The sequence below is a fragment of the Artibeus jamaicensis genome, unplaced genomic scaffold (genome assembly GCF_021234435.1).
Source record: "Artibeus jamaicensis isolate MK-2021 breed Jamaican fruit bat unplaced genomic scaffold, CSHL_Jam_final contig_354, whole genome shotgun sequence".
NCBI classification, from domain to species: domain Eukaryota; kingdom Metazoa; phylum Chordata; class Mammalia; order Chiroptera; family Phyllostomidae; genus Artibeus; species Artibeus jamaicensis.
Genome location: NW_026521803.1, coordinates 7,707,899 through 7,734,620, shown reverse-complemented (window position 1 = coordinate 7,734,620; position 26,722 = coordinate 7,707,899). Strand labels below are relative to the sequence as shown.

The following is a 26,722-nucleotide window of genomic DNA, read 5'->3' as shown; positions in this document are numbered from 1 at the left end:
ACCACACACTGATATTTCTCTCCCTCTCTCCTTCCCTTACCCTCTAAAGATAAATAAATAATATCTTTAGAAAAAGGAAAATAACCTATCAGTTCATTTTAATTGTATTGTTTATATTGTGTAAGTAGTATTACGGATTTAAAAGTTTAAAAGAATTGTAAAGTGAAAAATCTCCCAATCGCACCTTCCCTTGCCTCTAGTGCTATGAGTCTCATGTGTTCCTCTCCACCTCAGTACAACTGGACTGGGTCATCCTCTGCTGTGGGGGCTGCTCTGCTCTTGTAGGATGTTTAGCAGCATCCTTGGCTTCAGTCGACTACATTGCCACCAGCAGTATGGCAACCTCAAATGTCTGGATATTGCCAAATGTCCATTGCAAGGCAGTTTTCTATTCCCCATTGCCACATCTGGGGGGTGTGTGTGTGTGTGTGTGTGTGTGTATAAATACATAATTTCACCTGTAATAAAAATTGTAGCATGTATTCTGAACCTTACTTTTTTCATCTTGTCAGGATTATTCAGGATTATTTAGGCTTGTCAGCCTAAATCTATAATTTGTTCTTCAACAAATCTAACTCTATAGACTATGTACCTGTCATAACTCAATCTGATTTTTATTAAAATTAGATTATATGAGAAGCATTACTTCTCTTACATTGATTTCGTCCTAAAGTTAATAGTGGTAAAAAAACATTTAATGTCACAAATCTGGCTATTCATCCACATTCAGACTTATTTTTTTAGATTTTATTTATTTTTAGAGGGGAGAAGGAAGGGAAAAAGAGGGAGAGAAACATCTATTGGTTGCCCCTCACAGGTCCCCAAACTGGAGACCTGCCCACAACCCAGGCTTGTGCCCTGACCGGGAATCAAACCAGTGACTTTTGATTTGCAGGCCAGTGCTCAGTCCACTGAGCCATGCCAGCCCAGGGCTCCACATTTAGTCTTAGCATATCAATGACTTAATTCCTCAGTTAAAACCAAGACATCCCATTTACTAGCAAAAGATTACTGTTAAAGTGCTTTTTTAAGATATATATTTCACCTCTGCATTTTCTCCAGTGGGAACCAATAGCATTCACAAAGTACTAGTATTGATATACCTTTTAGAAACTTAAATTTCTTAAGAAGATCAGCACCAACAAAAGAGTCACAGAGGTACAAGAGGAGTCCACTGAAAAACACCCCTTCACAGTTGACATTGATGGAGTGGGGTCTGGAGCTGATGTAGCATATGGCCACCTGGAAAAATCAAGCAGGCATTTCAAAAGCAAGCAAAATGACTGCACCATGGCTGAATGAGTCAGAATCTTCCTTTTTAGCTGTTTATTTCAGGGTTAGGTAAAGGAGATAAATTTTTTATTAAAACTTAAGTGGGTTGGTTATTTATGCTTTGCACCTCTTTAGTATGCCGAGTTTTAACCTATTTAGAGCTTCTCTTGTTTATTTCTCATAATAAATTATGGTTATGAAAGAATTAGTAGTAAGAAACAAAATAAGCCCCTCAAAACTGTAGTTGAACAATTAAAATTTAAAAAATAAGCTCCTCCAAGAGTTTACAAAATTTTAAAAACCTTCCAGAGAAAAGCATACTGAAGAAAGATGAAATGTTTAGATTACTTTATTAATAAAAAATTTAAATCAGCTTTTCATGTACATACATATACTTAACTTTTCAATGGGATAGAAGCTTCAAACCAAGAATTTAAGTTTTAGCTCTATATGGCTTCTGTGTATAGAAAAAAACTTTACAAGAATTTAGGTAAGTAAATGAGATCGTTCAGAGAACTTGAGAACGACAGAATGAATGGCCTGAAATCTGGGCCAGAACACTCGGGTTCAAATACTGGTTCCTCTGTTTAGTAGCTGTGTGAGCAGTTTTCCTCCTTCATTTCTCCGTACCTCATCTTTCTCTGTAGAGATAATAGTAGTACCTGATTCATAGGACTATTTTGTCGGTTAATTAGTATAAACACTTTGTAAGTATTCAGTAGATGTGAGATGTTGTTAGTGGTAGTGGCACTGAGATTTTGTTGTCCAACACCTGGGGCCTTGGGGCCCTGGGGCCCTGGATCCCTGGATGGAGGAATTGGGACCTGGGCTAAACATGTACCTTACACAGATACCATGAAAGGTGTTGTTAAATCTGATGTAATAATGTTAGGTTCCTTCCACTTCTAAAATTCTACAATCCATAGTGTAGAGTGTAAGAATGTGAAACATTTATACTTGATTTTAAAAATCAAGTTTCCAAAATTGAATACAATTGGATTTCAGTCTTAAGAGATTGTTTGTCAAGATATTCAGAGGAAAAAAAAGCCAAGACAGAAATGTATACCAAAGTGTTCTTTTTCCTATTCTGATTTCATTTTTTAATTTATACTTTTATTTTAAATTATCTATAAGGAAGATATGGTATTGAATAGAAAAATAGAATATTTAATAAATAATGCTAATAATCGTAAGAGAAAGCTTAGTGGCAGGAGCCCTTAAAGTCTTGAAGTGTCTTAGTGCTCAGAAGCCTAAAGGCACAAGTTTCAACTCAAAAAAACTAAAACAGATGGACAACTTGAGACTCAGAGAGTGAGGAGAAAGAATAAAAAGTAAGGAAATCATGGAAAAGAAAGAAGTCCAGGAGTGAGAAAAGAAATGAGAGCTGTAAAGGTCTCCTGTGATACCCTAAATTGCTCAGCCATCATTGAGCTCCTCTTACATGCTTCAAACATTGTCTAAGGCATAGTGGGCCTCAAAAGAACTCAGTCTTGGGAAGAAACATCATCACATGATTAAAATATCATCTGATCTTATGATAGGGAGGAGCAAGCAACTGTTTCTGCCCAGATGAGATAGGCTTCTCAGTGGAGCTGACCTCTGAACACAGCATTGAGTGTTCACTGGCTTATTGTGGAGAGGTGGAATAGGTACAGGGAGCGATCACCACTATCTTGTTTGAGACTTTGCATAAATGAGTCTGCCGCAGGCTCCTTTTTCTCTCCACTTAAGCTTTCAAATGGGAGCTAAAATGGGAAAGAAATGGGAGGAGGCACGTAAAGCACAGTACTTAGCCCACTCCCTCTTTACCTCTGGTCCAAAGTTAAGGTAGCAGTCAACAGCTAACACAGGACTCTTGAAGTTATGGATGGCTTTGGGGAAGAGTTTGTATGAGGCGTGCTGAAGGAACTTCTCCAGGAGAAACTGTGCCGGGGCTGCCAGTAATGTGTGTTCGCTGTCAGGAGCACAGACATACTGAAGGGGCGAGATGGGTGCTAAGCTCTCTGACACCTGAAATCAGAGCCAAGGTTGTCATGGGAAATGTGTCTGTCACTGGATGAAACAGGCAAGAAAACAATGCACTGCATCCCCAAAGTCCCCAAATACTAGCAGTACACAAGTGACAAATGTTAGCCTCAAATGTAAGCCTGTCATTACTGGGTTCTGAAATTTTTTTTCCACCTAGTACAGAACAGTACTGTCAGATGTAACATAATTTACACACAACAAGAACAGCAGTCACTGGAAAAACAGGCTTTGTTGAAAGTGACTGCATTTAGCAAGCACATCATGAGAGCCAATATGATGCCTTTATAGTGCTCTGGGTGTGGATGGGATAAATCCCAACACAACCGAGGAAACACCAAAGATGCTTAGGATCCCCTGGGGAGTCCATATGTTGTAAATGATTAGATACCAGCAAATCTTTTAAACAGAAAAGGTCAGCCATGGAATTCACCTCCTTTATAGGTTTTTATCTGTTACTTTTTCAAAATCTTTTCAAAATGTTCAATTACAGTTGATGTACAAAATTATTAGTTTTAGGGGTACACGTCAGTGAATAGATATATAACTTACTAAGTGATCATCCTGATAAATCTCGTACCTATGACACCATGCACAGTTATTAGACTACTACTGACTATAGTCCCTATGTTGTACTCTACATCCCCATGACTATTGCATAACACTCTACTTGTGCTTCTTAATCCCTGCGCCTTTTCACTCATCTTCCCAACTTCCTCCCATCTGGCAACTGTCAAAATGTTTTCTGTGTCTATGAGTCTATTTCTGTTTTGCTTGTTTATTTGGTTTTGTTTTTTGATTCAATTATTGATAGATATGTATTTATTGCTATTTTATTCATAATTTTTATCTTTTTTCCCTTCTTTTTAAAGAAGACCTTTTAACATTTCATGTAATACGGGTATAGCGATGATGAACTCCTTTAGCTTTTTCTTGTCTGGGAAGCTCTTTATTTATCCTTCCATTCTAAATGATAGTTTTGCTGGGTAAAGTAATGTTGTTATGAGTCCTTGATTTTCATCACTTTGAATACTTCTTGCCACTCCCTCCTGGCTTGCAAGGAATCTGTTGGGAAGTACAGCTGATAGTCTTATGGAAGCTACCTACCTGTAGGTAACAAAACTGCTTTCCTCTTGCTGCTTTTAAAATTCTGTCTTTAACCTTTGGCATTTTAATTTATATGGCTTGGTGTGTGCCTCTTTGGGTTAATCTTGATTGGGACTTGCATGTCTATTTCCTTTACTAGATTAGGGAAGTTTTTTGATATTTTTCAGATACATTTTCAATTTCTTGCTGTCTCTCTCCTCCTTTTGACAATTCCACAATGCAAATGTTGGTACACTTGAAGTTGTCCCAGAGGCTCCTAACACTATCTCCATTTTTTTGGATTGTTTTTTTCTTTTTGCTACTCTGATTGTTTTCAGCTTTCTGATCCTCCAAACCCCTGTTTTGATGCTCTGTTTCATCTATTCCAGTGTTGAGTCCCTATAATGGGTTCCTCATTTCAGTTAATGCACAGGTGGCAAATACAAGGCCCTTGGGCCAAATCCAGCCCTCTACCTTGTTTTATCCCGCCTGGCACCTTGTTTCTACCTGGTGGCAGTGCTGAGCTCCTTGCCCCTAGTTAAGGAATAATTTACATTTATACAGTCCTAAAATTACAATTGGCCCTTTGAAGTTAACTGTGAGGCTGATGCGGCCTCTGGGGAAAATGAGTTTCACACCCCTGAGTTAACGTACCTTTCATTGCTGACTGGTTTCTTTTTATGTTTTCCAGGTATATTTTTATGTTTACTATTTCTTTGTTTAAGTTCTAATTTCATCTACCATTCCCCTAAGTTCATCGAGCAACCTTATACCCAGTGTTTTGAACTCTGCACCTGGCAGATTGTCTTCATTTTGTTTAGTTCTTTTTCTGGAGTTTTGTTCTGTTCTTTCATTTGGAACACATTTCTTCTCATTTTGGCAGTCTCTCTGCGTTGTGTTTATGTATTAGGTAGAGCTGCTACATCTCCCAGGTTTGGTAGAATGGCCTAATGTAGTAGGTGTCCTATAGGGTCTGGTGGTATAGCTTCCCTGATAACCCAAGCTGGGTACTCCAGGTGTGACCCACTGTGATGTGGACTGTGTGAATCCTCCTGTTGTAGTTGAGCCTTGATTGCTGTTGGCACGTCAATCAGATGGATTTACCCGCAGGCTGATCAGCTTGCAAGGACTGGTTGTGATGACTGACCACCATGAGAGGCAGTTGTGTAGGAGCCCACCCCAAAGAGCAGGACTCGCTACAACCGGGTTGTGGTACCCGCTGAGCTAGTGCCTTGGATGCATCACTTGTGGAGGTGGTTGGGTGGTGCTTTGATGTAGTCTGAACCTGTCCACTGGGCTCTGAGACCTTTTGGGAAGTATAGGCCAAAGTCAGCAACCATCTGTGTTCTGCCTGGGGCTACCTGACATGAGCTACCAAGCAATCTGGAGATGGCTGCTACTTGTGCTGAGCTTGGAGGTGCCCAGGACAGGCCAACTTGTGAATCAAGTTCAGCTGCTGCCAGGGCCAGTTAGCAAGAAGTATGAGGCACACTGAAGCCAAATGCTGCTTTTTTGAGAGCTTTTTAGGAAAGTCTGAAGCATGATCCAAGACAGACCACACTACGGAAAAGCCACTAGAAACAGCTTGGAGGCAGGCGGCTATAAATTGGGTGGGGCAAGGTCTGAGGGAATCACCAGGGTGGGGCAAACAGTGTGGGCCAGATTGATGGAAAGATTCAGCTACAGGGACAGGGAGGTCTCAGAAAAGGAACAATGTCCTCTGCCAGCACTTCTGTCAGAAAGCTGTCCCTCCAGCTCTCACCCTGATGCCAGACAATTCAGTTCCTCCCCGTATGCCTCTGGTTTCTTTTAAGCTGCTGCTCCAGCGCTGGAGCTCAGAGGGAGCAAGTCAGAGTAGTCCATGTGTGAACCTTTAAGAGGAACTGCCTGGGTCTCCAGAAGCCCTGTGTCTCCCTCAGCCATATCCCTCCTGTTTTTCACAGCCAAAAGTTATGAGGACTTCTCTTCCTGGCAATGAAACCCTGGGTTGGGGGCCCTGGTGCTGGGCTGGGACCCCTCACTCCTCAGGGGGGGCCTCTGCAGCCAAGATAGCCTTCTCAGTTTTTATCTACCACACCTGAGTGTGGGACCAGCCCATTCTGTGCCTCCACCTCTCATGCCAGTCTCGATGTGGCTTCTTCTTTAAATCACTAGTTGTAGGACTTCCATTCAGGTGGTTCTGAATGATGGCTGTTTTGTAGTTCAGTTGTAATTTTTGTGGTTGTGGGAGGATTCGAGTACTGCATTTACCTATGCCACCATCTTGATCAGAGTCTCTGAACTGTTACATTTTGATAAGCGTCTTGATTTATATTTCTCATGTATTATATAAAGAATATAAAAATGTTAACTTTGTCAGTTTAAGAATACAGAATGTTAAGTTTGAAACTGAGCCTTTGATGGGATTGTTAAACCTTAAATCTAAATTTTATGTCTTGAGGGAAGACATATGTGTTCTCAGTGAGGGAAATGAGACTGCAAACTTGGCAAGAAGGATCAACTCCTCTGTGTTGCCCCACTTTCTAATCAAGCAGCAAGTGCTTAATGCCAGTATATAACAAAGGTGTTAATTAGAAATTATCGTCTTAGTCTCAACATTAGAATCAAGCTTGCAAACTTACCATGATCTTTGGTTTAATGATAAAGTCCCTTTGCCCTCCAACCTGAATGTGTTTCTTCATGAGACTGAAGTTATTAAAGCGGCAGATGAGCAGGCCACTGCTGTTTGTTCTCAGGTTAAAGTCAATGTCTTCACAGAAATACCTAAATCATAATCACATCTCAACCTGTAACATCTCAACCATGATAATGACACACAGAGAAATAAATGTGTGGAAGATGATAGGAGACAGCCAAACAGAATTAACCTTGCCTTGTCATGGAGCTGGCCCTCTTAACACTGGCCTGTGTGAGCCCACTGATTTGGGTATTACAGCCATTAAATGAAGGAGGAGTGAGGTGACTTTGGTCCCAGACTTCCCACAGGGCTGTGCACAGGGCCACAGGCATTCCTGAACTGAACTGGACTGCACATTCTGTATGTTCTTGCAAGACAGGAGTGCATAGGTGCTCCCAGTTTTTAAATCTTGGCTGCAAAAGGGATGAAGCATCTGTCATATTTAAAACAAATGAAATAGTTACAGAATACAACCTTGTATTCTACTAGCTACAAGGTTGGGGATTGACATAGGAGGGACTTTATGGTCCCTGGCATGGACATAATTTATTCAGGAGGCAAGGCCAAGATTAGCTTGTTCATTCCCATCTACTGGCTTTTCTCTAGAGCACAGGTGGCAAACGCAAAGTCCGTGAGCCGAATCCAGCCCTCCACTTTGTTTTATCTGGCCCGGCACCTTGTTTCTACCCAGCAGCAACACCAAGCTCCTTACCCCTAGTTAAGGAGTAGTTACATTTATACAGTCCTAAAATTACATTTGTTCCTTTGAAGGCAACCCCGAGGTTGATGTGCCCCTGGTGAAAATGAGTTTGACAACGCTGCTTTAGAGGATCCAGACCTCAGGGTCTTACTAACACTTGGGAAAGTGAATACCTTTGGAGTTTTGAGGATGAATGAAGAATTAACCTTCAGTGAGTTTATAAGTCCACATATTGATTGGTATCGATTCAACCATTTTTGTCCCTGTTTTATTTTTTGTTGAATGATGAGATAGTCAAAATGTGTTTTTAAGCACTTTATATTGTAACCTTTTAAAAGTCTGAGTTGGAAGAATGATGAAGGGACACTTTGGGCCTTCTGATTCCCCTACTTTCTCCTTGTCCATACAGAGAATCTCAGTTTTCAGTTAAAGACAGAAACAGGCCCTGGCTAGTGTGGCTCAGTGGACTGAATGCTGGCCTGTGAACCAGTGGGTTGCTGGTTTGATTCCCAGTCAGGGCACATGCCTGGGTTGTGGGCCAGGTCCCCAGTAGGGGGCACTTGAGAAGCACATTAATGTTTCTCTCCCTCTTCCCTCTCTTCCCCTCTCTAAAAACAAACAAATAAGATCTTTAAACAAATAAAGACAGAAACAGGAATAAAAGACATTACAGAGGATAGAGCTGGGCAGAAACAATGACTAGGATTACTTGTCCCCAGGAGGCCTGACTTACCTGTTGAAGTCATACTGCACATTCTGAGTCAAGTCTGTGTTGAGGAGGATGAAGTCATGCACATGGCACCTAGAGAATGGGGCCTTCAGACTCTGTAAAGTCAGCTTGCTGCTCCATTTCTGTATACCCAGGATTGCATAGTGGATGATTTTGGGTGTCGCCTCAATGTGCTGTAAGACACTCTTCAAGGACACATTCTTACTGGAAACTCCTGCTTCTATGGGCTGGCTATGAAATGTAAAGTTAGTTTATAGAAGATATCAATAAATATTACTGACGACAGGTCACTTATGAAGGGCCAATACTACTATACAGTATTAATATCTGTAAGGTATAATTAGCGTATTTACTTCCTATTAGCCTGGAATGGAGGAGTGTGCCAGACCCAGTTTTCATGTTGCCCACACTGCCTACTTGAGGAAGCTGCCTTCTGGGGCTGGGACTTATCACTTTAAGGCTGGGAAAGAAATCCAACCCTTGTTTCAAAGTGAATAACTAGGAGGGAGTTACTAGAAAGGCAGTCAGAAGTTAGAAAAATACAAGTATACGTCCCAGTCCTAGTAATTATGGTATAATAAAGAAATATATTAGAACTTTGCTGGCTTTAAATCCACAGTGGAAACAAGGACACAAAATCACAATGGTCAAGTTGGAAGGGCCTGGAGATCTGGCTCCATGTTTCAATGAGGGCATTATTGACATTTTGGGGCCATTCCTAGTGTTGTGATTTTCCAGTTTTCGTATTCCCTGTTTCTCATTGAATTCTCACCACTGCCCCGGGAGGAAAACCACTGATTTTGGCCCAGCCATAATTTTACAGGTGATGCAACTGAGACAGGTGAAATCACTTTTCCTTTGCATCCAGGTAACATAGCAGAGCTGGGCTAAATAGACTTTTATAGCTAACCAAAACTATGATCCAGAAATGGTCCAGGAATTTAATGGCACATGAATGTCTAAATTAAAAAAAAAATGTCCTAGTGATGGTCTCGTGGAAGATCTTTCTGCTCTGGAAAGCTACAGGTCTCATTTATTTCCATGCACAAATGCAGCCCAGGAAAGTACCTTCTCAACACCATGTGCCATAGTCCCCTAGAACTGCTTGGAAAGTACCACTACCTGCTCTGCTCCTGAACGCTGTGTATGTTCCACAGGACACAGGAGTCATCCATCACAACAATGAAAGGCCAGACACACTGGCGTTTAATTCCCAGTTCTTCCAGGCGGTTCCTCTCCAGTTCCAGGTTGTGATATGACAGCTCCTTAATGAGAAACCTAGCAGCACCTGGAAGGCAACATACCCACAGCTGCACATCCCTCACTCAGGCTTGCTGCAGCCCCACAGACAGCCCCACCCTCTCTCCCTGCAGGCGTGCCTGTTCACATGGCGACCAGTGTCAATGAACTGTTCAGGGCACACTTTAGTGTAGAGGAGGAAGTCCTTCACCAGAGATTCACTTTAGTAGGTCTGATGAGGGGACAGAAGCCAGAGATGTCTTTGGGAATACAGATGATTCCTGAACTACACTTTGAGGAACACTGCAAGAATCCAGTTTCCTTGAGAGGACAAAGGATTCCAGATGCAGGGAACTCCTATTACTGGTTAGTTCCTTAAAGCCATAATACGAAGCTCTCTCAGTCTCAGAAGTAGCCTCTCACTAGGGAGGAGGAGCCAGGGCTGCAATAAGTGGGTATGCCACTCACACTAAGCTGTCCCTTTTAGGAAAGTGGCAGCAGCACAGTCTCTGAAAATGATTCTGGACACTGGCATCCTTTCCCTAGGTCTGCCTTTTTTTTTTTTTTTTTGGCAAGAGGCTCTGGTATAGTGAGTAATAGAAAAGACTGGAGCCAAGCTGCCTAGGTTTGAGTCCTGATTCCAGCACTTTCTAGCTGTGACACCTCTAGCTGTACCTTGGCTCTTTCACCTGTAAGATGGAAATGGTAACATCTACTTCATCAAATGGCACAGTGTTGGGTAGTGCCTCCCATGTGCTAAGTACTCAATGAATGTTAGTAATTAAGATGATTATCACAAGGCATTAGCCCAATTTTATGGGTGGGCCACCCTAAAATGAAAACAAAATGTAGATAATGAAATAAAGAGGCTAATAAAACTATTAAGCCTATGAAGGAACCATGAAAACAGTTTGAATAGATCAAGGGTAATAATAGGATTTAGGAAAAATCTACCTTCTGAGAGCATAAGTGTAATAGTTTACATTCTCAACATATAGCAAGGATCATATATTAAAAGCCCATAGGTAACATCACACGCAGTGGTGAAAGACTGAAAGCTTTTCCTCCAAGATCAGGAATGAGACAAGGAATCAGGGCTGCAAGGAGTCAGGATTCACACCTGACTGGTGTGGTTCAGTGGATTGCGTGCTGGCCTGTGAACCAAAGGGTTGCAGGTTCGACTCCCAGTCAGAGTACATGCCTGGGTTGCAGGCCAGGTCCCCAGTGGTGGTAGGGGGCATGCAAAAAGCAACCACACATTAATACTTCTCTCCCTCTCTCTAAAAATAAAAGCTTTTTTAAAAAAAGGATAAGACAAGGATGCCCACTGTTATCACTTCCATTTAACATGGTCCTGGAAATCATAGAGCAATTAGGAAAAAAGAAATAAATGGTACCCAAGTTAGAAAGGAAGAAGTAAAAGTATCTCTGCAGGCAGCATGATCTTCTATGTAGAAAACCCTAAAGATACCACATACACGAAGCTGTTAGAAGTAAAGTGAGTCAGCAGATACAAAACCACTCAAAAGTCAGTTGTGTTTCTATATCAATCTAAAAGAGAAATTAAGAAAATTACATTTACAACAGATCAAAAGGAAAAAGGTTATTAAAATAAATGTTTAACTATTGACATTGCAGAAAGAAATTACTATATTTTTCAGACTATAAGGTACACTCCCCACACCAATTTGGGAGGAATAATGGTTGTTGATGCTGCTGTTGAGTTCTGTTTACACTTACATTGGTGAAATATTACGTTATTTATGTTATTAAGTATTTTACCACATTTTTTGCTTCAAAATTTTTTTCCTATTTTCCTCCTCTAAAACCTAGGGGTACCTTATGGTCTGAAGAATAGGGTAATGAAGATGAAAATAGATGGAAAGACATCCTATATTCATCGATTGGAAGATGTAATATTGTGAGTGTGTTTTTTAAGATTTATTTATTTTTAGGGAGAGGGGAAGGGAGGGAGAAAGAGAGGGAAAGAAACATCAATGTGTGGTTGCCTCCTGCACACCCCCTATTGGGGACCTGGCCTGCAACCCAGGCAGGTACCCTGACTGGGAGTAGAACCAGCAGTCCTCTGGTTTGCAGGCCTGCACTCAATCTACTGAGCTACACCAGCCAGGGAGGAAGACATAATCTTGTTAATATGTCAATATTACCCAAAGCAACCTACAGATTTAATAAAATCCCTATTGAAATCTCAATTGGTTTTTTTTTCAGAACTAGGAAAGCTCATCTTTAAATTTATATGGAATCTCAAGGGACCCTGAATAGCCAAAACAACCTTGAAAAAGAACAAAGTTGGAGGTCTCTTGCTGATTTTAAACGTATTACAAAACCACGGTAATGAAATCAATGTGATAGTGACATGAAGACAGACATATAAACAAATGGAATAAAACTGCTGAGCCCGGCATTATATTCTTGCATATATGGTCAAATTATTTTTGACAAAAGCATCAGTGTGAAAAGAACAATCTCTTCCACAAATGTTTTTGGGAAGCTGGATATCCACATGCAGAAAAATGAAGTTGGACTTTTCCTTACATTATATAAAAAAATTAAAGTGGCCTTGGTTGGTGTAGCTCAGTGATGTTGCTCTTTCTCCCTCTCTTCCCTTCTCTCTGAATATGAATAAATAAAATCTTTTAAAAAATGGATCAAAGATCTAACTGCAAGAGCCAAATCTATAAAACTCTTAGAAGAAAACAGAGGAAAAGCTTGTGACATTGGACCTGGCAGTGATTCCTTGGCTGTGACACCAAAAACACAGGCAAGAAAAGAAAAAACAGAAAACCAGACTATGTAAAAATTTGAAACTTCAGTGCAAAGGACACAACCATGAAAAGACAACCTATAAATTGGGAGAAAATATTTACAAACCATGTATCTGATGAGGGGTTAATATTTAGAATATATAAAGAACAAGTCAACAATAAAAAAAAACCTGATTAAAAAGTAGGCAAAGCACTTGAATAGATTCTCCAAAGAAAATACACAAAAGGCCAAAATGCACCTGAAAAGATACATAACATCACTAATCCTTAGGGAAGTGCAAATCATATCCTAGTAAGATATACCTGACGCCCATTAGAATGGCTGTTATAAAAAAAAATGTTGGTGCGGATATGAAAAACCTGGAATCATTTTGCACTATTGGTAGGAATATAAAATTATACAGCCTTTATGGAAACAGTATGCTAATTCCTTAAAAAAATTAAAGATGGAATTTTTATATGATTCAGCAATTCCACTTCAGGGTATATCCAAAAGTATTAAAAATAGTCTTGAAAAGGTATTTGTACACCCTTGTTCATAGCAGCATATTCACAATAGGCAAAAGGTGAGGGTCAGTCCACATGTCCATTGATGGATGAATGGATCAAGAAGATGTGTGATATACAATGGAATATTATTCAGCCTTCAAAAGGAGTAAGTGGTACTGAGATTAACTTTTGCTAGATGAAGAGAGAGTTCTGGAGATTGGTTGAACAACAGTGTGAGTCTATCGAACACTGCTGATCTGTGAAAGGACAGAGCCAGACCCATTTGTATTGCGGCATCATTTGCTGAGCAGGCCTGTGACCTTGTTAAACACGGCTACCATTTTCCTCTTCTGAGCTTGTCTCCAGGCCCGGAAATTACTGCAAGAACAGAACTAACCTCTCCCTACAGCCATGGGCGAAGATAACGTTGGAACAAAGGGCAACCTCCTGTTACAAAGCCCCAGCAGCCCAGTGGCCACAAACAGAAACCCCCGCCCTTTTTAAATCCAATTATAATCCAATGGAAGCTCCAAGCTCCAACCCCTCAATGCTGGTGTCTCTCTCCACACCCTTTTCCTTTCTTGGACAGCGAATAAAAACTTTACTGTCTACACTTTCTTCTCTCTGTGAGTTCATTCACAGGCCGCATCACTGACCACCGTAACATTTTGGTGCCACATAGGCGAATGTTTTCTATTTCTCCCTCTCCTCTGTCCTCCTGAGACTTGCGACTTAGGGAGCAGTGGGCAGCGGAAGCTAGAGCCGGTCTTCGCCTTGAACCCTGTCTCTGTGAGGTTCGAAGAGAGGATTCTAAACCTTCTCCGTCTCTGGGACCCTGCGGACAGCCTCCTGCTCACCCATCTTCACAGCCAGCGATCCGTAAGTCTCTGGGTCGCGGGATGAAAACTTCCTGTGGAAAGTGATAGCTCATCCCCACGTCCCACCGTGGTGACCCCGGTACTGGGTCTATCACTTTCGCAGGGTTAGGCTGGGAAGGACGCCTCTAACCAACGCCCTGCCGGTTCGGTCTGTTTTCGGGGCCCAGGGAGGCCTGGCTCTGAGGGAGAACCTCGTGTTCGGCCTGCCCTCAGGCCTGAGGACGCTCGGCTCTGGCCGCCGACCCCTAGGTCCTTGAATTGGTGACGCTCTCCTCAGACCTTCCCCGCGCCCCACACTGTTGTCTTCCCTGAGATACCCTTCCCTGTTCTTTTTCATACTTCTCACCATGGGCAATACCCTCCCCTAAGGACTCCCCATTGGGTTGTCTACTGAAGAACTTGAAGGCTCTGGGACTTACTGATCTCAAGACCAAATGTTTTATTTTCCATAGCAACCCGGCCTGGCCTCAGTACACACTGGGTGACCAGGCAGTCCGGGTTAACTACAATACTGTCGCCATCTCGACCCCCTCCCTGGGTTTAGTTACCGAGAGGAGACAAGATTTTAACCTTCAGCTGGGGTTCTCCTAACTATGGCTTTTCACTCAAATTCGCCTCTCCACCACCCCCCACTCCCCATGTTTGCTTCCAGCTGAGCAGCACGCTAATCCCTTAAAGGCCGTGCTCTTCTAATCAATATTACTCAGCAGGGGTGACGCTATTCCTTACCTGCTTAACCCCAGTCCTGCATTCAACTCCAGTTTGGAATTAGGCTCGGCTCCACTGGGCCCACATTAAGTAACAAAAAGGGTACAAGGAGGGAGAAAATCTCACTCCCTTCCCTTGTAAAACACTTTGCATTCTCCTCCTCTGGAGACTGGGGGTGGGGGCTGCTAAATCCTGGAAAAAATTGGGCCTGCCTCTCACTGCAGAGAAAAAAGTGGCATTTTAAACTCACGCTGCTTTTCTGCCCCTTTGCCTGACGAAACCAAAGTCCTCTTGGGAGAAGCTTGCCTTTCCTTTCCCTACCTTTTTGAAAGGCAAACACATGGTCTTCTTCAAGAACGCGTGTCTAGGCCATCTTTTAAAATACAAATTTGGGGGAGATAATTCTTATCGAAAGGGGGAAAATGTTAGCTATATCTGTTCCTTTGTAAATTAGTAAATTCTGATAAAAGTCATTGAATATCTAGGTATTTTGAAATAATATGAAATACCGAAACACAGATTGCTAGACCTGCTTTTGGCTTTCGTCACAAAGGCTGCAGGGCAGATTTGGGGCGCTGGGTGTGTTTCTTAAAGTGAGTGTTTGCTGGCAGAGGGACCTGTTTCTCACGGGCACGTGTTCATAAATCAATCCAGGGACTGCTGTTGCTTACCTTCTAATTATTAGGGGAAACTAAAGTTTCTAAAAGTTCAGTTCATATCCAGTTGGAAAGAAATTGTATAGTTTTAATAATAGAAGATATAAGGCATGGAAATGCAATTTTAAAGGACATGGGTTGAAAGTAAGTTATTCTAAAGATGGTTATTTCTAAAGGGTTAAGAAAGCTTGTGAAAGTTGCAGAAAGGTTTGTGAAGTTTGTGAAAGTTTTACATTTGTGAAGAAAGAAACCTTAGGCTCCGGTACCCCTTCTTCCACCTAATTTCTTTATGGTATTCTGTGATGACTCTAGCTGTACCTGGAGTTGTGTTTATTACACTTTCTCTTGCCCTTGTCGGTGTCGGGAAACCTACCTACCAGCTGTGGGATAAATCCTTCAGCAAAATGCATTTTGTCAATGCTGGCACAGAAGGTAAGGCTGCCCTCTGGACATGGAGTCACCCTACACAATGACCCCAGGTGACACCTGGGATATGAGGTGCAGTGAGTCAGGAACCAATCACTCCCGTATTTCCCCTTTGTTTGGTGCTCGGGTCATTGGTAAGGCCACCCTGAGGGTATGGGGTAACCACATCCATGGGTCAAACAGGCTTTCTCTCTCAAACATGCTTTCTGTCTCCCTGTGTGGCTCTCTCAGATTGGTTTTCTACTGAGTCCCCTGTCTAAGTGGGTTAAACCCATTCCCAGGGCATCTGGGTGAAGCTCTTGTCGTTGGTAAGGTCACCTTCGGGCACAGGTAAACACATCTATCTCTTTCTGTTTCTCTGCTGGTGTGGACTATAATTCCTGATCCTCCATCTGGAGTATATATATCTTCCGTTACCAGGCTTCTGACCTTTCAGGGGCCACAGTAGCCACACCCAGGCTCTTCCCTGCTGCTAGACTAGTCCTTAAAGCTTTTACTGAGAGTTTCCACAAGTTTCCTTACTTGGTATTTAGGACCTTCCATCCCCTTTCCAGTCTTCTTGAAAGTTGTTAAAAGCAAAGAAGAGAAATCTTATACTTTCTCTACAAAAATTAGTAATTCAAATTACATGTATGGTCTTTATGTGTTCATTTTTGTATGTGGTCTTTATGTGATATGCATTTGTCTGTATTACATGTGGTATATTTTCTGCTTCTGATGGCATAACTAGTAATATTCTATTGGACTAAAAATATTAAGTACTTACATAAATTAAACAGGACCCTGTGTTCTACACAAAATATTTGATATAAAAACCAGTTTTAAGTTTGCCTGGCTAATTCCCTCCCTAGGATCTATAGCAGCCTTTTTCTTTATTTTCATTTTTAGGCCATGTCTCCTCAAATACCTCACATCCTTCATTCAACAGAGTCTCCAGGCTCTGGACGATTCTCTCCACCACTGGCCTCCAGCCGCAGCTCTCACTTTGGGGCTATCCAATTTCACCCTCTTCTCCATAAGGCGCCACACCCAGACCTACAGGCAGGGACAGCTCCTCAGCCCTAGCCCCCCTGAAGCAGTTACAGAGAAGAGAACTGTGTCCCTACTCCCCCAAACCAGAACTGGGCCAGGTCATGAGGAAGAAATCCATTTTAAAACCAGAGGAGGGAATGAAAGGACCAAGCCAGCCCCATTTGCTATTGTGGCACCATTTGGTTAGCAGGCCTGTGACCTTGTTAAATACGACTGCCATTTTCCTCTTCTGAGCATCTGTCCCCAGGACTGGAAATTACAGGAAGCAAGAACATAACTAACCGTAAGGGCAGCCTCCTGTTAGCCTGAAAAGCCCTGGGGCCATAGAGCAGCAACCCCCCACCCTTTTTAAATCCAGTTATAATCCAAAAAAAATCTCAAAGCCCCCACTCCTCAGTGCTGGTGTCTCTCTCCACAACCTGCCCCTCTCCTTTCTCAGAGGGTGAGTAAAATTCTTTACTCTCTCCACTTTCTTAGCTTTGTCAGTTCTTTCACAGCCCATATCACCAACCACCCTAACAATCTGGACACTTACAAATGGCTGAGATGGTAAGCTATGTGTTTCTTACCACAAGTAAAATATTTTAAACATTTATTTAATTTGAATATATGTTGGTTTCACTCTCTGCAAATTTTCAAAACTGGCAAAACTGGCACTAAACAAATTCAGGCTGATCTGGGATGAGGAAACTTCTACCTAAATGTTAGTAAGACACAGCAAGGTCATGTTCATAAAAAAACATATATTTTTTAGTTAGTTTGGGGGAGAATAAAGGACCAGAAGTATGTTAAAGTCTTAACTCACTTGGTATTAAGTGATAGAAAATACAACTGCATCAAAATAATAAGCTAGTTTTTAAAAATACTTTAATCCCATATTAAGGCGGAGGTTTAAGGACTTGGAAAGGGGTGGAAAGGAGAACAGGAAATGAAGAGACCTCTCTTTAGAGATGAATAGAGAAAGGGAGGGATGGAAGTGAAGTGGGAAAAGAATGGCAAGTGAGAGGAGGACCTCGGGGACTTGGGGAGACTTCCCAGCTGTTCCCTCCAGCTCCAGGCTGGTGTTCTTACTTCCCTCCAACAGTCTCAAGTGTCCATTAACATATCTTGATCCTCCCTTTCTGACACTGTAGTGAGTCAGACTCGCACAGAAGTGGGTGGGAAACATGGTTAAGAACTACCATATAAGAAGTGACTGCACAGCACTGTGCTACACCCTTGGAGCAATCCAAGGGTGTGTGCTCCCCTTGGAGCAATCAGTCCATTGCTCTTAAACCCTGTGGGGAAAAGCAGGAGGGACTTCTTCCAGGCACTTTTAAGATGACTGTCACAGGCAGTAAGGATGCTTCAAATACCCCATTGTGTAGAAATTCCTAGAACTTGTCATGTGCCTTTAGTGATATCTAAAGGCACCTGTCATGATTAGTGATATCTCAGAGACCCCACCAGCTGCCTCTAGCCTGGAGTGAGTTATTATCTCTCCACCTCCTCCAACCATTCTTTGCACTGTTACATTGCTGCTGCTGGCAAGTCCAGCCCAGGAACCTACACTTCCCCAGGGTCTCAGTATACCAGTGCCTTCTTTAGTTACTAGTAGTTAAAAGTTCTGCAAAACTTCAGATAAAGAGAAAATAAACATTTAAAGAGGAGTCAAAAGTCCTTCGGTGAGGAGAGCAGGGCACTTCCCAGAGGCAGGGAAACCTTTGAAAGTTGCACACCCAGGGAGTGGACCTTGGTTTATCTTTTAGCCCTTCTCCCTACCCAGGACGGAGGCCAAGGGGACTCACCCACGCCTGCATTATTGAACATGCCGGGAAGCACCAGCATGATGTGGTTGGGCCAGTACTTGCGATACAGGGGCATCTCATACTCTTTGACCACTAGAAGGTGCAAGTGGCTGATGCCCTCCATGGCGTGAAAAAGGTTTAGGAGTCCATGCTCGTGACGACCACTGGAAGGAGTGAAAATAGGGCTCTTGACTGCATTCAAGTTCTGTTGAAAGAAAAAACAAAAACAAAAACCAGATACCAAAAAGGGAAATTAAAACCCTTAGGTTTAAGAAGCTTTTAGAGGATCTGATATAGTACCTGAGGCCTTTAAGTCCCTGTGCCCAAACACTATCACCCACCTTGTCTGAGACCAGTGGCAACCGCATACTCTCCAGGTGGTTGCCTTGCTTGCTGAAGACAAAATAACTCTCTTTGGATTTGGGAATGATGAAATAGAGCTGCACCTCTTCTCCCAGCATAGAGGAAGAGAACGTGAATGCATGAAGGGTGGAGTCAGGCATCTATGTTTGCAAAGAAGAAAGGGAAGGAATGTAAGCTCACAGTTTGCAAACTTCCAGGCTACTTGTTGAGACTGTTACTAAGAGAGGCAAACTAGCCTGAACTTACACCTGCCACAGGACCTGGCTGTGTACACGACATGGAAAGGGTCGGGAAGGCAAATGTCTCATTTTTTAGTAGCTGCTGCTGACACGAGAGCCAAGCATTTCAGCCTCTCCATGGGTGGCTTGGCACTGTCTCTGCAATCCTCATGTTCTTAGAACCACCACTGCTCAGTTCTATGGCCAGGTTAAATGTACCTGTGCAAGTCCTGCTATATCGACTTCCCCAAAGGTGCCCAGTTCTGGGGGAAAACACTTCTCTATGCAGGTCAGATGAAATGAATGCCGTTTTTCTAAGTACAATTAAATTAAAATACCTGCGTGGCCCCATCTCTCCTGGCTACAGTGGAAGCTTAAGAGGTTTGAATAGTCATTGAGCCTAGAAGTCTGACTTCCACTTCTAGGAACCATTTGACTCACTGAAGCCAAATCCAACCTATTTTTTCAATTGCTGGGAAGTTCACATGCTCTGTTACCCAACTCAGTGAAGAACTGCATGAAGGCCTCGCATGCCTTACAATTCAGACATTTTGTTTGAAAAGATAGCATCGACTTTCAGCAGCAACTAGAATCCAGGTAGGTTTCCCAGGATTTTAACCTAAATACTATATTTCACAGAAACTATATTTCACAGAAAAACAATGTTGTAACTCTTAAATTTGTAATTCCCTTAAATTCTAGTTCATTCTACCTCACACATGTGGAAATATACTACTTAGTGAATACTGTAACCACACAGAACCTATGTAAGTAGAGGGTTTTCAATAAGGAAAATTTCTAAAAGCCTATGCTTTATAGATCAGGGGACTGAATCTCCCACATTCTGTAAGGCATGGTGAGCTGATTTCGAACTAGCCCACCAGAAGTTTACAGTGACAGAAAGTGGGCGAATGGGGTCTGAAAGGGAACCTGTATCAGAAGGGCAGAATGGTCAGTCCAGTGTTGCAGTATGTATCCCTCCCAGTTCCTGATGGGAAAAGGGGAAGACCTGCTCCTTGAGAGCAGAAGCAAGTTTGGGGACATCCAGCAACATGTCCTAGAAGTAGGAAGAGCTGTTCTAGGTGCTCAGAGCCAAGTAATGAAAATCAAGAGGATAATTGGGGGGAAGCAACACGAAATTTATCCCCCAAACTGGCACTGGATACTACTCTCATCTCCTACCTTTCCCATCGTTTGTGCCTAACAGTGCTCTGGCAGAACACAAGCCAAATACTATGGGGTACCAGGTCATCTTCTGTGTTCCTGCCTTCATTTCTTTCTAAATAAAAGAGCAAACATTGACTCTTTAGTGTGCCTGGTGGTTAAAACCAACCCACGCCACAGGAAGGGTGTGACTAAGTTGGTGCGAATCAACGGCTTGTTTAGAGCTTAAAGGGCGCACTCTATGGACTTGTCGGCTAAAGCACCATTTTTACCAACAACCCAAAGGGAGTTTTACTAAATATACTGTAATATCCAGTTTTTTCAGGATCAGTTTTTTTCAGGGTCTCAGCTCTTCTCCGACACATGTAACCATTTTGATGAAATGACTTAAGACAATAAAACTTAGTTTTTTCCCTCTCCCTGCCTTCTACAACCCTAAAAAGCCCAAATGAGTGGGTCCATCTCCTAAATAAGCTGTCCTTTGTCTAGGGCCTGTAACTGGGAGTCTCGCTTTTCGTCCCTTCTAGACAGCACAAAACCTTGCTGGGTGGCAGGCGAAGGCACGGGGCCGCACCTGGGCGGTGGAGGCGAAATCCATGTACAGGTGGCACTGCTCGCAGTGGTGGAAAGTGTTGTAGGCCGCGTATTTGGTCAGCATCATAGACACAGTTTGGCGCTGCCTGGGCTCTTCAGCTTTGGGCTCCTTTACCACTTCTGTGTATGAAGAGACAGAACACCTTCCCATGATATGCATTGGAAGCCCCTACACCTGAGATAAAGTCCTTGACTCCATGAAAGGGATTTTCCAGGGATTCTGTACTTTGTGCTCTGAGAGGCAGGTATGGGAATTAAAAGGTGATGTGTATGTGTATAAGGGAAGAGAAAAGCAGAGCAGAGAATTACTTATGATGCCCCCAAAGACTAAACTGCCCCAGGCCTCCTGCCCCATTTAGGTTCCTCTTGACCTTCAGGGAGGAGCCAGGCTCCGCTTGCACTGACCTTGTTTGAACCCTCCCAGCTTCTCAGTATACACCAGGCTCATCAGACTGTACTTGGCATCGTGCACACTGATGTCAAAGGGCATTTTACTGAAGCTCTCGATGTCGGGCCAGGGCTCGCCCTCTGTCTGGCTCACTTCGTTGCCTTCACTGTGATCTAGGACAAGAAGAAAGTGTGCAGAGCAGTCAGAGGGACCGGTCTCCCTCCCAAGTGTGTGGGACAGAGGTTTTATGAAGTGTGTGGGACAGATGGGTGGACAGAGGCATTTCTGGGAAATGAGCTCCCATATCCAAGGTGGAAAGAACCAGAACTGTCCCTTCATACCTGTGCTGGGAGGGATACTTGTCCTCATTAGTCCCAGCATTAACCTCTACACACCTGGGCCATGAACTCCCACATTAACTGGGCTCCCACCCAAGCTCCTCAAATTGCCCTGAAGGCTTGTTTAATTTTGGGTCATCTGTGCTTTGGGAGTTTTAGTTGTGCAGTTTTCAGACACTGACAGCCTATGAGACTTCAGGAATGTGTTGAGCAAGACCCCCCAATGTCTTCTGCCTGCTAGAATCTTGGGAAGCTGTGAAAACTCCTGTGCTTGGGCCACAGCCTCTCCCCTCTCTGTTACCACCAGGCACCTGTTGGGGTGCTTAAAGCTCCTTAGGCAGATCTGGCACACAGTCAAGGCTGCGAGCCAGTAGCCCTGGGTTTGAATTAGGTTCTGCCCCTTCCTACTCACACCCACAGGCATCATCCTTAACTCTCAAGGTCCCGTGATTGTCGTAAGCGTTCCAGATGGTGAGTTTAAAGTGCTCAGACAGTGGCAGGCACCGGGTGGGTATGCAAAGACATGATCTTTATTGTTATTAATAAAATTTGTAAGTTCAAACAGCTTGACAATATTTCAGAGACAGAAAAGAAGAAGCTTTAAAAAAAAATACTAAATACTAGAAGTACACCTGGCTGGTGTAGCTCAGTGGACTGAGTGCGGGCCTGCGAACCACACAATCGTGGTTTGATTCCCAGTCAGGGCACATGCCTGGGTTGCAGGCCAGTTCCCAGCAGGGGAGGCATGAAAGGCAACCATACATTGATGTTTCTCTCGTTCTCTCCTTCCCTTCCTCTCTAAAGATAAATAAATAAAATCTTTAAAAAAAGAACAATTAAAAAAAATACTAGAAGTACAACTCTTACCTTTTTAATACAATACTGTTTATTTCTATGTCCCTGAACTAAGTTCACATTTTACTTATTTATTTATTTAAAAAATATCTTACTTTTTTATTTTTAGAGAGGGGGCAGGGAGTAAGAGAGAGAAACACTGATGTGTGAGAAAAACATTGGTCAGTTGCTTCTCACACACCTCTAGTGGGGACCTGGCCTGTAACCCATGCCTGTGCCCTGACTGGGAATCAAACCCACAACCTTTCAGTCCATAGGCTGGTGCTCAGTCCACTGAGCCACACCCACCAGGGTGCATTTTATTCAAAAGCTAAAGCTTCTAGTTTTTAAAAAAAGGTGTCACTGTGCCTCCCCAGAGCACCATCACATTCATCACACAGAAAAAAGGGAGAAGGAACGAGGATGAACTGACAGCGCCCCTCACTACAGAGGCCCAACTGGCCTCTCCTGGGCCGTGCGACTGTCTCACAGCTCTCTGCCCAGAGTCAGGCCCACGAGCACTGTCGTAGGCTCTGAGGAGAAAATGAAAGGGACTGCTCTCTGTGGTGCCACTGAGGGGCCTTGCAGGAAAGTCAGCAGATGGAGGGTCCCTCACTCCTTCCCGTCTGCTTGGCTCTGCCTTGACCCTCTTGGTCCCAGCCCACTCCAGGCTGCCAAGGGTGTTTGGAGGCCAAGCAGGAGCTCTGGGTCTCCTCTGTGGTGGGCCTGGTGCAGCTCAGCTGGGGACACAAATACGGAGACGTGGATGGGAGAGGATGGGACTCCCATTGTTAAGGAATAGAAATACAACCAAAAGTGATGAAAAATGATTACATGTGGCTGATTTTACCTACTCTTGCTCTGGTCTAAACTAGTCCTTTGACTTGTCATAGAATAGGTTAGCTATTTAGGAAAAGCAAGTGAGGTGAGGTCTCCAATGTCAATTGGATAGAAAATGCCTTCCGGCTTGACCCAGTTGCCTCTACTTACCCCTACTACCTCCCCCCACCCCATTTCCCTCCAGCACAGTTGATTGTTCTGAGACAGGAAGCCATAGATTTGAGGCCACCTTGTCCTTAGCTACAGAGCTAATGCTGGCTGATCCTTCGCTCACACCCACATTGTGGCCATGCTGGATGGGACAGAGCGGGACTATCTCACAGGTGTCAGCTGGGGAAGGGATGGGGAGGGGAACAGGATGAGGAGGGCTGGAGATGATCTTCCTGAAAACCAGCCCCACGGCCCTGTGAGGCACTAGCCCCTGCGTGTCACTGCAAACAAGAAGGAGTTTGTTTATGGCTCAGTGTTCCACCCATAGAAGTTTTCATTTCATGAGAGTAGACCATATACCTTCACTTACAGCCTGCAGTTAATGTAGAAGATATACTGACTCACCAGCAAGAGCCTAGTATCCAGAACATAAAACATGTCTCAGACCATTAAGCACAGTACCACAACTGAATTTCAAACCCGAATGATTTAACATCTGAGTAATTCATCCACTTAACAGGGTTCATAAGACGCCTTTTTTGCCCCACATCTGGCTGCTCCCCAAGAGGAAGAGTCCAAAAGAAGGGGAAGACTCCACTCCTGACCTCAGAAAAAGAACACAGCCACGGTTTGCTTAGACCTACCTGCTGGCATGTTACCTTTAACCTCACAGGAACCCTGCACACTGGGTGTCACAGAAATCCCAGAAGGCAAAAACCTCGGATTTGACGGTTAGTGTCCCATGTCTGGCCCCCGCCCCACCCAGGTTCAGACTCACGTGTGTTGATCTCGTCCTCATCATACACGTCCACCTCCAGGAGCCTGATGAGCATGCGGAAGAGGATCCTAAGGAACTGCAAGTAGGAGCCCGTCTTTCCCACCTGGTGGAAGTGGTTTTGATTGGGGGGAGAGGAAGGGAAAAGAGATTTCACACCTGGGCTCCAACATGTCTCCTGCTCTGAGACCCCTGGGTGAGGTCCTCTTTGCTCTGGGTCACACTCTCCCACCCTACCGCCCCAAGAGCTTCCGGGCTTCTTTCCTTTTGGAGGACCCCAGCCTAGGACGTGGCCTGCCCCAGCCTACCTGGGGGGGCCCAGTCAGCAGCAGCCGTCGGGGGTGGCAGGCCTGGGTGCCGGAGCTGGGGTCCGGCTGGTTGCCGTAGTCGGCGTGGTGCTGCCGAGCCAAGGTCCACTGCCTGTAGTAGAGGGACTGCTCCTCGCTGCTCATGTCCTTGTGCAGCAGTGGCCGCAGGGAGCTCAGCCAGGCCACATCGGCGTGTGGCAGCAGGGATGAGGAGGATGGCACCTTGCCACCCCTCTGGGAGCCCAGGAGGTTGTAGGCCGCTTTTGATAAGATCACTACTGGGGGCAGGGCTGCATGCAGGCCCCTGCAACCTTGGACAGGCCGACCAGCCCACGGAAGGGTCTGGGGACCTGAGGAGGAGGAGGATGATGATGACGATGATGATGAAGGCTTGGAAGTGGTGCTGCTCGCCATCTGGGGGCCCAGGGAATCACACTCCTGCTTCAGGGTCTCCCCAGCTCCCACTGTGCCTGTGGAGACCCCTTCCTCCAGCCCCGTGCTGTTGGCTGGGCTCTGGAAACTGGGTGTCAGGGGCTGCCTCTGGGATTTTTCTGCTGTGCTGGAAGAGCTCACCCCATTCTCCATGATGGAGCCTGAAAGAGGACAGAGCCCACCCTGTACCCACTCTGTTACCAATGCCAGGTGTGCTCCCCAGGCTCCTGGCACCTCTGGAAAGGAGGGTAAGGCCAGGAAACTAGGCTGTGTGTACCAGTTCCAGAAACTATGCTAGAAATCTCCCCTTTGCCCTTCCTCTCCATGCTTCTCCCTGTTGGGTCAGGGTGGGATTGGCCAATGGGAGACTCAAGCAGGAAACCAGGTATTTATTCCCCAGCTCTCTTCCTACATGGTCACCAGGGTGGGCTTCCTTCCTCTATGAGGCCTTTGGTACACGTCATGCTGGCTCCTCTGGCTTCTTCAGGCCCAGTGGTGGTCAGGGAACCCTGCAGTTCACTGTACCACATGTCTGTAAGTAGTCCCCTTACGCCTCATTTGGATATACCACCTGATTCACCCCAGAACCCTGACCACTACAGGCTCCGCATTCAAGTCCTGCTCAAGTGGCACTCACTACCTTATGTAGTCTGATCAGGGACCTCACACTGCTAGCTGTGGGTGACCTCCTGGGCTGTGAGTGACCTCTCTGGCTGTGGGTGACCTCCTGGGCTGTGGGCATTTCCAGGGACGCCCCAAGCAGCGTGGGGAATGTCTCCAGTGGGGAGCTGCTCATGCCCAGAGAGCCCTGCACATTTGGCCAATTCACTGCAAATGTGTTTTCCCCCTAACAGGCAGCCACTCTTTGGTTTGAGGACAAGCTCATTGCCTGCAGGACATAAGGCCCTCTCTGGGCTCAGAGTGGTGCTTCCCAGACATGTAGGTCAAATCCCAAGCTTGGGGGGACTCTAGATGAGTAGCCAGTAACTGGAGGTTATTGAAACCAAGTCATTCCACTTGCTCATTTGACTTCTGTGTCTTTCCCTCACGGTCCAGACCTCAGAGTCCACATGCCTGCCCACTTTGAGGAGTGAAACTTCCTGAACATCTTTGGAGTTGGCCTAAGGCTGGGCAGTGTGTGCTCAGTGGTGTGAGCACAGCCTGCACATCTGGTTGGCCCCAAAGGGAGGAAAATATAAACAGCAGAAGGCAAGCCATGACCTTTGTGTGAGTTCATCAGAGCAAGGCCAAGACTGTGAGCCTTTGAGGCTGTTCTGGCAGTCAGGGACAGGTGGGCGTCGGATTGAAGAGCCAGAGGAAGGAAGGTGAAGTCCCCCCTCCTCCTTGCCTCTCCCTCACTGATGTTGGTATCCCAAAGCCTCTAGATGTAACATTGCTCCTCTTCTGTCGCCCTTCCTATCCTCCAAACCTCTTGCCTGTTTTCTGACCTGGTCTCAGAGAAACCTGGGGAGCCTGTGGTGGAGGGGCAGGGAGGCCCCACCCCAATCCCTGCTTGAGGACCCTCATGCTCTTCCAGGTGGGGGGTCACCATCGAAAGACAGAAATCCCCACATTTAACGGCCCCTTCAGTTCCCACAGGGAGCTGTCTAACAAAGGCGGACAGAATGAACAGAAAGACCAGTGCTGCTTCTGTCACGAAATCTGTGTGTGTGCGTGTCTGTGTCACAGTGACGCACAGGGGGAAACGTGGGACAGCGGGAAGGTGATTGGCAGTGCCCTCCGGTAGGGGTTTGCACTTCTCTCTATACTTCGTTACATTCTCCAAGTTTCCTGTTAAGCTTTTGTTTTTTTTTAAAGCTTTTAAGA

General features: G+C 44.5%; 2 protein-coding genes across 3 annotated transcripts in view; one reads left to right on the top strand and one right to left on the bottom strand.

The window, feature by feature from the left end:
- The window catches only part of ESCO1 (establishment of sister chromatid cohesion N-acetyltransferase 1), a 96,708-nt gene extending 83,097 nt beyond the window's left edge, over window positions 1–13,611 (top strand). The window contains exon 12 of the mRNA XM_053664389.1: window positions 11,959–13,611. Within this exon, the coding sequence (XP_053520364.1) occupies window positions 11,959–11,980 (22 nt within the window). The 3' untranslated portion in view covers window positions 11,981–13,611. The remainder of the gene's footprint in view (window positions 1–11,958) is intronic.
- Window positions 1–26,722, bottom strand: part of GREB1L (GREB1 like retinoic acid receptor coactivator) — a 272,153-nt gene that overhangs the window by 2,948 nt on the left and 242,483 nt on the right. For both annotated transcript variants that reach the window (XM_053664384.1, XM_053664385.1), the window contains 11 exons: window positions 24,464–25,056; window positions 24,159–24,261; window positions 21,236–21,391; window positions 20,811–20,950; window positions 18,833–18,994; window positions 18,492–18,696; window positions 9,613–9,778; window positions 8,494–8,721; window positions 7,005–7,146; window positions 3,082–3,282; window positions 1,104–1,242 (listed from right to left, as the gene is read on the bottom strand). In XM_053664384.1, the coding sequence (XP_053520359.1) occupies window positions 1,104–1,242; window positions 3,082–3,282; window positions 7,005–7,146; window positions 8,494–8,721; window positions 9,613–9,778; window positions 18,492–18,696; window positions 18,833–18,994; window positions 20,811–20,950; window positions 21,236–21,391; window positions 24,159–24,261; window positions 24,464–25,056 (2,235 nt within the window). The remainder of the gene's footprint in view (window positions 1–1,103; window positions 1,243–3,081; window positions 3,283–7,004; window positions 7,147–8,493; window positions 8,722–9,612; window positions 9,779–18,491; window positions 18,697–18,832; window positions 18,995–20,810; window positions 20,951–21,235; window positions 21,392–24,158; window positions 24,262–24,463; window positions 25,057–26,722) is intronic.